At 40.4% G+C, this 12173-nt stretch overlaps 1 protein-coding gene across 6 annotated transcripts in view; it reads right to left on the bottom strand.

The window, feature by feature from the left end:
• Positions 1–12173, bottom strand: part of RPS6KC1 (ribosomal protein S6 kinase C1) — a 216641-nt gene that overhangs the window by 40507 nt on the left and 163961 nt on the right. For all 6 annotated transcript variants that reach the window (XM_075530269.1, XM_075530262.1, XM_075530275.1 and 3 more), the window contains 2 exons: positions 2594–2641; positions 674–806 (listed from right to left, as the gene is read on the bottom strand). In XM_075530269.1, coding sequence (XP_075386384.1) covers positions 674–806; positions 2594–2641 — 181 coding nt within the window. The remainder of the gene's footprint in view (positions 1–673; positions 807–2593; positions 2642–12173) is intronic.

The raw sequence follows: 12173 nt of genomic DNA, 5'->3' as shown, positions 1-12173 counted from the left end.
GTACTTCTATGCAGTCAACAAAAGATTATTTATTTAAAGTACCTATAAAGGGCAAAAACAAATCGAAACGCTCTCTTTTTTTGGCCACCTGTTCCCTCTACGAAGAGCTGAATTTCATCAGTAGTTTGCAGGCAGAGAGCACTATGCTTCTGCTTTGTCACCATATGCGATGCCACGGGCTGTATTCGTCCAAACCCAGATCAGAATTACGAGGTAATGTCAAATGTTAAGCAAACACCCTTACCTTCTAAAAAAGAAGATAATTAATTAGCTCTTCAGGGGATGCTTTTTATTTCAGACATCTAACATTAACGTATCCTTTTAGCAGAGACCAAGAAAGTGAAATAAAATTCCTAACATACATCCTGGCTCTCTTAGCACACTAAAGTCCTCAAGATATTACGTCAATCCTGAGAGAAAGGAAGCGTTCAAATATATTTCAGAAACGTTAAGACAGTTCAAATGGAATCTGCAGCTCCTCTGGGTTTTCATTTGCCCTCACAACTCAAAGCAGGGAGGCAGAGCAGAGGAATAAGACACCGGTTTCTTACATGTGTTTCATACATCTTATCTGCTCAGGAAACGACAGTGTGAGAAGCCCATTACGACTTACACTGAAAGGCTAAGTAGGTGCCATTCTTCACTTCATCCACAACGTACACTACAAACCCACCTTCCGCATGCTGCAGCACAAGAAATACCGACTCCTCTGAGATGATGTACTTGTGCAGACACACCATGTTGGGCACACAGCGGGGGATGATGGTCTTTCTGTTCCCGCTGTATTCACTGCTTTTCCTGAGACCCTGACAGAGAACAAAAAGGTCAGTTGTACCCTCAGTTGCCTTTGGAGCCTGCTGTGCTCTCTGTTTATCAACCAAACTAATCTATCCCAGTTACTCTGGGCTTCAGAGAAACCACTCAACTGCTGCTCTATGCCCCCGTCCCCGGAGGCTCTGCTGATGGCATCTGGCGAGGATCCAGAGAACAGAAGATGCCACGAAGCTGCCATTAAAATCAATTACGTGGGTCAGTGTTTTTATTAGAGATGCTCTCAAACTAAGTCATCAGGATGACATGCAGTTATTTCTCTGTGACCTTTTCTTAAGTTTTATTTTCCTTGCGTACATCTTTAAAGCGATAGACATTGTGAGATCAATTCTAATTCCTGAGACACAAAAGATATGCCTGCCTTAAACAGGCCATTTAAATTTTCAAAAAAAGCACAAAGATTATTAAGTGTCCTCTAAAGGCACGTTTTCTGGTGACAAACCCTGGTTTAAAAAACTGTGGAAATGCTAGTGATAAGGTCTATTATATAACAGAAGCTGGGTTTCAGTCAGTCATTGTGACCTATGACCATTTTGAAAAGTCAGAGAAAAGGTATTAGAAAAAGTAGAAAATTAATCCATCTACCTATATGGATGCTGTGAAAATACGTAAATTAGGATGTTTTTATAGTTTGTAGTGTCGTAATCCATTTCCAATATAATTTTGAAATAAGAAAATGGAGGCTTGGTTTTCTTCTACTCATTTAGTTATGTTATAAACTGAATCAAAATTTAATTTAGATCAAAAGAGGGCCAAGGACGTAGATAACACTTTGTGAAATGCCTGCAACAAAGGCTTTACAAGGCAAAATTTCACTCTAAGAACTGTAGTCTTAATCAAAGGGGAAATTGTGTGCAGTTTTCATAAATTATTTAAATGTATTTCAGAAATATTTAACTGCCCTTAGACAGCATCCAATGTTTTCCAAGTTACCCAAATTATTACTTCATCTTCTAAAAATGTGTGTGGTGGGAGAACATACAAAATATAAATACCAATCACCACAAATATAAGAGAATATGCAAAACACCCACATTAAAAAATAATATATCTTAGCCCACATGGAATAAGAACACCAAACAACATGATGCAGGATTGTAAATAATGTAACCCAACTGCAAAGGAGGGAATGGCGTCAGAGCTTAGATTGTGAAATTCTGGATTGCTGGACGGTATGGGTGGCCATGGAAGCCCAAAATACGTTTGCAGGATCGGGCCTCTGATGACTGCCCTCTGACCAGAATCGAGGATGGAAATAGCCTGGTAGAGGTTGTTACAGTAGATTAAAATGAAACATCAGACTTGAATGGTTAAACCTTTATCATCTGATCTCCCTTTTGTCATATTTTGAGTTTTTAATATTTTGTTTTCTTTTACACTGGGGTTTATCTCTGCTGTATTTTGTTATTGTTAGTAGCTGTCTTGACTCTCCGTTATGTATTTTTCTATGGTTTTGGTTTTTTTTGTATGCGAGCCCCAGGATGGGTGAATCTATAAAGATAATAACTATATTAAGGCTTCCAAGAAATACAAGGGAAAAAATATTTTTAAACTGATCATGGAAAAAAACAAAACAACTGATCATGGTAGTGATTGTACAACACTTCTTGATACAACTGAATAAATGAATCATATGGTTTCTGGGTTACAGCCTAATAAAATGATTTTTAAATAACATATCTTCTTTCATAAGCATAATTTGAAAATAAGTATTTAAATTTGGTAAGCCTACAAATTATACTTACTTTTTTTATATACTTACTTTTAAAATGAATGTCTGTTCTGTCCGTGTGTCCATTACAAGTAAAACCTATGTAAAACATGTAAATAATAATTTACCAACAATATATAATGAAACATAACTTTTGAAACTAAACTTTAAGGGCTTGGGAGACATTGGAATTGACCTGCCAAAACTGTTGTTTCTGACTAAGTTTTTTTTCTCAACTACCAAGCCACAGAAATATATTCAAAATAGACTTTATTGTTGTTCCCTTTTTTAATGCCAAATTTTTGAGATATTACTATGTTTTGTAAATTAAAGTCTATTTCTTAATAGTAAAGGAAAATTCATTTTAAAAAAGAATTTTGACCATGGAATATATAGAGAGAGCGACACACAGACTGAGGGGCCACGGGGACAGAAATAGTAAAGGAGAAAAAATTTCCTAAGAATGACTGAAGTCCCAGTTTGCTTCCCAAACCCCTACATGGTAGTTTATGTGCTCTAGACTAAGGACAGTCGTTTAGCGCCATCCTCAGACCGACCCTCGGCTTCTGCTATCAGCAAATCCTGTGAGCCCAGCATTCATAATAGATCCAAACCAGACGAACAGCCCTCACCACTTGAAGGTAGATTCTACTCTGCTCCAACAGAACTCTGCTTCTTACTTAGATTACAGCAATGGCCTCCCAACTGAGATCTTCTGTCCATTCCCAACATAGCAGGAAAGATCTTCCCTTCGAAATATACATTACATCTCATCAAGTTTCCATCTCATTCTGAGAAAAAGAGCAAAATTCATAAAATGGCCTTAAGGCCCTTCATGATAGCACATATTGAGCTACCCCGCCCCTCCTGCATCCGGAGGAGTAAAAGGAGCAAATAGAGACAGGGGATTATCCTGCCACGTTAACTTATTGTAATTTTGGAGACACCGTAACAGAGGGTACACAGCCTTTCTGTAAAAGGTCAGATAGTACTTAACCTTGAAAGTTCATAAAAGCTATGTTGCAACCGCTCTATTATCAGGTGGCTGTCACAGGCTGAAACTGACGGGGTGGGCATATTTACACCACAGAAATTAGCACACGCTGCAAACTGGAGCTGTGTTTCCCTTCCAGCGAGTGGCTGCTCAACATTCGCCAGCGAAACAGTTAGTGTGAAACCGTTTACGTGTCCACTTGGTGAAGTCAGAATTCGCTGTGGTTTGGCAGATATTATGTAATCCTTCTGTGATCTGATACGAACCTCAAAGAGGATGCGTGGTCTGCATACATTATATATAAAGATTTTCTGGGACAGCTCACCCAATCTTAAGCCCACAACTGACTCATCATCCTATGACCTTCTGTTCTTGGGATATGAGCTAGCAGTCTGCCACCTGCCAGGAAATTTGGGGATTTGCCAGCTCTTACAAAAACTGGCTGATTTTGGTTCATCATCTAATCAACAATGTGAGTCAGGAAAAGCCTCCAGACCAACACCTGATTTGGGATTTGTCAGTCTCCACAACTACATGAGCCATTTCCTTAAAACGAATCTTTATCTATCTATGTACTTATACATCTACAAATATCTCACTCACTCACTGTCATAGGGTGGATGCTGGCTCACCGTGGCCACCTGTGGGGTTCTAAGACTATAACTGTTTACGGGAGTAGAAAGTCCAGTCTTTCTCCCACAGTGCTGCTGGTGATTTTGAACTTCTGAGCATGAGGACTAAAGTCCAATGCATTTTCTCAAGGAGCAAAACCAGTGACACACACACACACGCACATATTTCAAAGTGAGGTGTGTGTGTGTATGTGTGTGTGTATCTCACTGCATTTGCTCCTCTAGAAAAGCAACTCAATACATTGGGTATAGACATCGGTTCTGAAATAACAAAACCATAAAGACGGGTTTCCCGAAGTGGTTCTCAAGTCTGGCTAGTCTTAAAAGCAACTGATGATTCTGTCTCCAGTAGTAAAGAGGGCACTGCTAACTCATGGCATGAAGTGGTAATAGCAATATGCAAATTTCAACACCAATAGATCAAATATTTGTGGAAGAGGAGGTTCTGAGTAATTGCTTATTTGATACTTTCCACAATATTTTCAAAGGGAGAAACTAGCTGGTTGGTGTTACATTTACTTGACAATGTGGTATAAATGGTGGTATAAAAAAAGTCTCAAAGCTTCAGACTCAAAGTTCGAGTTCTACATACAAGACCTGAAAATTCCACTTCGTGAACTAAAAGGACATCTTATTTCTTGTAATAACAGAGCAGATACAAAGACTGACAAAAACCAAGCCAAGAGTTTTATTACAGAGTGACTGAACGGTAACACCAATTGAATTCCCAGCCTCAGATGGTATCTGAAGTTAAAGTGTGTGCAGTGATTGAAAGAAATGGGCTTCTCAAATGTGGGATGGAAACGTAAGGGTAGATAATCCCGAAACTGAGGATACCAAAGCCCTATATTCTACTGAATGACTTCTGCCAACAGAACCAGTCTTCTTACTCTCATATGAGTCTTTGTTTGCGATATTACCTGGATGGCACTTAGGGTATCACCTGGGCAATTGCCTAAGATAAATATCTTAGAAGACATTGGTGAATGCCCCCAAGACTACCCTTACTCCCCATTTTTGCCCCAGCAAACTCAAAAACGTAAATATGTGACCCAAGAGAACATATGCCACAATCCAAAAGAACTGCTTGATTTTAATATGTATCAACAGAAATCTGGGATATGTGTATGAGAGTGGCTACTAAGGGTGTGGGATAAAAGTGCAATGAACATGAATCTGGATCTAGCTGAGTTTACTGATATAGGCCTACCAAGCACAGGTACTTCATTCAATGGTTTGGTTCCAGGGTTTAGATTAGGAAATAATCTAATGCTTTATTTAGTTCAGTCACTGAAGGGTTAAGTAAGCAATGTTGTTGTGAGGGGCTGTTAAGTCAGTTCTGACTCATAGCAACCGATGCACAAGAGAGTGACACACTACCTGAGCTGTGCCATCCTCACAATTATTGTTCTGTTTGAGGCCATTGTCGCAGCCACTGTTGTCATCTCCTCAAGGCGCTTCCTCTTATTTTGCTGCCCCTTAACTTTACGAAGCATGATGGATTAAGCAGTACTCTACACTAAATCAACTTGAAATGCCAGACCTACCTAGGTTTGTTAAAGAAAAAGACATCCAAAACCTTGGAGAAATTGGCATGTCAGAGTGGATTTATCAGATCAGATCAACAGACCTGCCCAAGGACTACCTTGAGGTTACATCTTTTACCAAAAAGTAAAAAAAAACACAAACTTGTGTCTCCGTGTCTATGGAGATCACTGTTCTTGCCACATATAGTATCTTCCTGAAGCAGCTAGCTTGACAGGACAACGGAACGGCCTTTTAACGACACAAGTACAGCACCAATAAAGCGGCAAAACCTTGCAAGGTTGTGGATTGTTTCCTAGGAGGCTGTATATACAAGGGGGTACCCCCCAAAAAAACTGGAATTGTGCTGGACACAGCTGAGCTTTTGTAGTACACATTTTTCCCACTAGGTGAGGATCGAGCTACTCTCTCTGAGTTAGTGCACCCAGTGGCTTTGCCTGGGAAGGTTCTCTCTGGTCACAGTGAATTTTTTTGTAAATGGAATTTCGCTCAAAACCTCTTCTTTTTGTGATGGCCAATATAAGAGAACAGTGTGTGGCTCTGAAATTTTGCTTTTTGCTCAAGAAAAATGCCAGTGAAACTGTTGTGATGCTGAACACAGCTCACAAGGACAGCACTATGGGACAAACTCAAGTGTATGAGTGGTTTCCTCATTTCAAAAAAGGTGAAATGTCGACTGACGACAAATCTCATTCTAGACATCCATCAACTTCCCGAACGGACGAAAATGTTGGCTAGTAGTGCATCTGAAGTTTGTTCCACCAGGTGAGACTGTTAATCGGGCTTTCTATTTAGAGGTTCTGAAAAGATTATGTAACAAACGGTGTGTGACAAAAAGGGGCCTGATTTGTGGCAGAGGGGTGACTGGTTTCGCCCACACGGCAATGCACCTGCCTGCACAGCTATCTCAGTGTGCCACTTTTTGGCAAAAAACAGCATGCCTCTCTTGCCCTATGCACCTTGCCTTGCTCCACACGACTTCTTTTTTGCTGTTCAATGAATGCAGAGGGGCATGAGAGGGCAGCAATTTGACTACATGAAGAGTTAAATCCAAGAATGGAACTAATGATCTGACAAGTGTATTTGGGAGTACTTTGAAGATGATGAGAGAGTGTTTTGTAAAAAAAAAATTAAATACATAGCTTTGGGGGTGGGGGGAAATTCCTGGTTTGGGGGGAGGGGGGTAATGTCCTTCATATGTTGCCATCATCCTTTTCAAATTTTCTTTCTACTTGAGCCCTTGTTATCAGCTCCTGCTTTTTTCCTTCCCTCCCCTATTCTCCAACCCTCATGAACCCTTGATAAAGTATATATTGTTATTATTATCAATATTAGTTACGTATCTTACACCATACGCTATCTCCCTTCACCCCTGTTTCTGTTATTCGTCCCCCTGGGGTGGGAAGTTTATCTGTCAATCATTGTTTTCAGTTCTCCCTTTCTCCCCCTACCTTACCCCGACCCTCATGGAATCGATAGTCCCACTATTGTTCCTAAGGGGTTGATCTGTCCTATATTCCGCATGTCAAGGGCTTTTATCTGTACCAATGTACATACTCCGGGATAGCCAGATCTGTAAGATACTTGGGTCATGATAGTGGGGGGAGGAAGCATTAAAAAGAATGTTATGTTGTGATAAGAGATGTAGCGTCCCCCAATAAAAGTATTCCATTTAAAAAAAGAGCACGTGCTTGCACTGGGCTGGGCTGGCTTCTTCTTAAATAAGATTATTAATGAGATAAAGCTCTTATACATTAAAAAAAAAAAAAGAAGAATGCTATGTATTTCATCAATGTTATACTGCACTCTGGCTGACTCGTCCCTTCTTTGTGACCCTTCAGTGAGGGGACGTCCAACTGTTTACAGATGAACTTTGGGTCTCCACTCCAACCCTCATTGTTTACCTCAATATAACTTTGTTTTGGATTTTCTGATACCTGATTCCTATTCCCGTCAGCACCCTATGATCACACAGGCTGATGTGCTTCTTCCATGTGGGCTTAGTTGCTTCCCTAAGAGATGGCTGCTTGCTTAACTTCAAGATGCTACATCTTTTAATAGCCAGGCACCATCAGCTTTCTTCAGCACATTTGCTTATGCACCCATTTTGCAAGACTGTAACTTTTTACGTGAGTAGAAAGTCTTGTAACTATGTTCCAGTTCTTAAAATAGGAATAGGAAGCTTATCTTAGAATATGTGGATGGGTTCAATAACAATAACCCTTAAAAGCAGAGAGGTTCTCTTGCTTGAATAAATAGAAAGTACATAAAGGATATAGCAGAAGGAGAAAGTGGAGACACTTGAAGTATGAGCAGGTGTCCTTGCTGGCTCTGGGATGCGGGGGCCCACATGCATGATTTGGAAGGAGGTCTTTAAGAGTGCGTAGAAAGCATGAGAAGAACCCAGACTGATTTAGGAGCAAACACCTGCCTCTGGCTGACAGTCAAGTCAGCAAGGAAAGAGACCTCAGTTCTACAACAGTAACGATTTCAACAAAAAACCCTGCATGAACAAAGAAGTGGTTTTCCCCAGGCTTCCAATAAAGAAAGAATTCCTGCCAACACCCTGATTTATAGCCCAGTGCTGTCCACATTCAGACTTTGACTTACAGAATTATGAGATAATAAATGCTAAGTTTTAAAATGCTAAATTTGTGGTAATTTGCTATGGCAGCACTAGAAAATGAGTCCAAGGCAAAACTAAATTTCCTCTAACATATTCCTATATCACATTGCTCTCACATAGTAAATGTTTAGTAAACAGAAGGCAAAAGAATTCCAGTACAAACGGCTGGAAGACAGATGGCAATACGAGACAGAAATTCAGAAAATATATCACAACTAAAGATACATATTCAAGTATTCTCTATAAAGATAGTGGCTGCGTCTGTGAGGACATACTTCAAAGCAATGTTTACCAGGCAGTGTGCTAGGCTTCAAGAATTACAGTATGCAATGCTGTCAGCGATCCAAGGAGGAAGGCAAACATTCACTAACCAAGTTTTACAGACGAGGAAACCAGCATAAAATGTGCCCAGGTTAGCAAACCTAATTGGTAGAAGAAGTAAAACTGAAACCCTAGTACTCTAGCCCTGGGGCCCTTCCTCTTAGCTAATAACTAAGTTAGGCCACCTAGGCCTGAAATTTTTCATGTATTCATGTTGTAAATGGATAAGACAGCAACAAACAAAAGTACAGCCAGAAAAGTACCTAAAAATAACAACAGGAAAACAGCAATTCGGTGTCAAGGAAAGAGAATGCTTAAGATGAGAATTATCAATCATCTATGTTAAAAAACAAAGAGAAACCTTGAAGGATGAGGACGGAGAAACACTAAGGGTCAGAGCCAGTTAGGAAGTCACTGGTACCTTTAACGCTGCATTACCAATGGGGAGAAGGGCCTGCAGGGAGGGGACTGCCTCTCTGCATTAGCGACAGACAGGCAGTAAGAAACGGAAGGGAGGTATAGAAAGACTGCCATAAAGAAGTATGTCTGAAGGAAAGCAACAGAATGAAGAGTTAGTGGGATCAAGAGGTCCCCCCAAAATCTGGATTATGATTTTCCCATGGAGTAGATTTGTCCTTCTTACAGGAGTCCCCAGGTGGTGCTATGTGTCAAGCACTCAGTTAATTACCAAAAGGTTGGCCAGCCAACCCCCCGTCAGGTGCCTCAGAAGAAGAACTTGGCAATCTGTTTCCAAAGGACACACTCGTAAAAACCTTCTGGGGCCCAGTTCTAGCCTTAGAACACGCCGGGCCATCGTGAGCCAGCATCAACTTGACAGCAAGTGTTTGTCTAGTCTCCCCATCACTGTCCTCTGAGCTATATTAACCACACGTCTTGAACCTCCGTGGCAAGGACACGCATTTGTAGAGTTTGAAACCTGAAAGTTAACCATGACTGCCAAAGGGCATCATCGCCCTCTATCTGCAAATGAGGACTCAAGGAAGGAACAGCTGTCGAGTATGTGAAGACACTTGGGGTTCCTTAAGGCTCACCTGTGTTTATATCAAGCTGCGACTCCTTGAATCCATTCATTAGAAAACCAACCCCATTTAAAAGACACAGCTACATGAAATAGAAAACGTTTCACTAAGTAAAAGGCAGAGGAACTGAACAATCAACAAAAGAAATTCTTCTTCCTACCAGAAGCCTCTTAATTGACTAAACAGAATATATCCGCATAAATCAGGAGTGATAGCTCTTCGCTGGTCCCACTTAGCCATGAAGCATGAAGCAGATCAGATAAAAAGGCTAAATGAAGATCGATAAGCATGGCTGGGGAGTGCTGCTCTGTTTACCTTTACTTTCTTCTCCAACCAAGTTTGTTTGCAACTAGACTATGTTCACATTGAGGCAATAAACACAAGAACATATGCGATTTTTTTAAAATGTGCCCTTTGACTGTCAATTTCTCCTAAACAGGTGTTGGCTAAATGATTATAAATTGGCCTCTGGATACACCTCTTCAACTGAGCCGTACAGGCCTGGTGATAATATAATTAGACCTAAAAACATCAGGCTGGTGAATGCTTTCCATCTGTTTGGCAATAATGTTTAGTTAACAATAGTCTTTAGAAGAAGCACCTTCAACTTCAGTTCTTAAAGTTATTTATAGAGCCATTCTTAACACACCAGCACTCCTGCTAACAAGAGCTTCAGCCACTTGGAAAGTATTAGCCATACGGCTGTATATACAGAAAAGTGGCTGCATTTAACATCTGTATCTTTCCAAATGTACATGCTTCAACCTCATTTAAAGTCATTTCTTAATGAACAGTGCTGTGGAGCTGCATTAATATTATAGTTGCATGCACAAAGATCATAAGGAGCCAAACATTTTTTTAATGCCAACAGTAGGCCAATCTGTAATGAAGCTGTCAGCATAAAGGACAAAATAATAGCTTCTTTAACCCTCACACAGAATTTGTTCATTTGTAGACTGGAACACATCAATTTAAAAACTGCTCACGGGTTTGCTCACCTTTATAAAGACAAAAATCTAATTTGGTACTAATTTGATACAATTGTCTTTTCAATAAAAGACTTCTAAAACCATCTTTTATTTCATGATAAAACAAGTACTAAAATGGTCATGAAATAATTACCTTGGATAGCCTAGCTATTGAAGAATACAATTCATGGATTTCTCCCTTTCATTTTTCATACTCACTTACTGCACGGCATTACTGCATTAGCATATGGTGGAACAGAAGCGCTTACTCCATCTTTGCCCTGTAGTAATATGCAGAACGAATGCTTCTAACTGGGTAAAGAAATGGGCAGTTGAGCCCTTAAGGACGACTGCATTTTCATCTCTTCTCCAATTTGCACCCACACAGGGGATATGCCTACTCTTCATTTAAAATGATAATAGTAGAAAAATGCCAATTGAATATGAGTCTGGGTCTTTTAGTTAATTAAGAGCCCTGGCAGTCAGTGGCCAGTTAGTTCCTTGGCTACTAACTGAAAGGTCTGCAGTCAACTCCACTAGGTTCTCTATAGGAGAAAAGACCTAAGAGACCCTCTGGGGCAGTTCCACCCTGTCCTCTACTAGGTCACTAGGAGTCTGAATGGCTTCAACGGCACACATCAACAGCAGTACCTTCCCGAGAGGAGCCCAGCAGTGCGGTGGCTCAGTACTTTGAGGCCACAAAAATTGTTAGTGGTTCAAAGCCAGCAAATCATTCTGAAGGGGAACAGGGGTGGGTGGAGTTGGCAGTGTGCCTCCATAAAAGTTCCAAAAAATCCAAACTCACTGCCACTGAGTCAAATGGATTTGACTCGTGATAAGCCTGGGAGTAGAAAGCCTCATCTTTCTCCTGCAGCGGCTGGTGGCTTTGAGCTGCTGACCTTGCAGTTAGCAGCCCAACACATAAAGGTTACGGCTTGACAGCCCTCTAGGTCAGTTCCACTCTACCCTGTACAGTCACTAGACTAGAAATCTATGAATGGCAACGGATTTATTTGTTTTGTTAATATTTAACTAAGCACCACCACAGCAAAGACAGACGAGTATAACAAATGAATCCAATTTTTTTTAATCTCATATAAATAAGAATATATTTAGAGAAGCAAGAAGAGATAGATGTTATCACAAAGGCTCCGTGTTATGGAAGGTTCTCTCCGGTTGGGGTCAAGTGTTACCACATTGTTTTGATCTTTTCAAAACTGCTGACATTGGAAGCCTGTCAGTCTCTGAAGCTAAGTTCAACTCTAAATCTTTGATGAAGAAAAATTAACTGAGCAATTTGAGACAATAGCTATCTTTAGTTTGTCTACTGGACAACTACAGCGTTTCCCTATTCACATTTGCTGGATGTAGTCTGAAGGAGACGTCAGGTCTGCGAGTTGTACAACCAGGACTTCACATCTGACCAAGCATGCCAGAAGAGAATGCAAGCAACACAATAAGGAAGCCGGACAAAGAGATTTGTAATTTCAGACAAAGAAGATTAC

This window comes from Tenrec ecaudatus, chromosome 1 (assembly GCF_050624435.1).
Source record: "Tenrec ecaudatus isolate mTenEca1 chromosome 1, mTenEca1.hap1, whole genome shotgun sequence".
NCBI classification, from domain to species: Eukaryota; Metazoa; Chordata; class Mammalia; order Afrosoricida; family Tenrecidae; genus Tenrec; species Tenrec ecaudatus.
The sequence above is the reverse complement of the archived record's forward strand: the minus strand, read 5'-3'. Positions and strand labels throughout refer to the sequence as shown.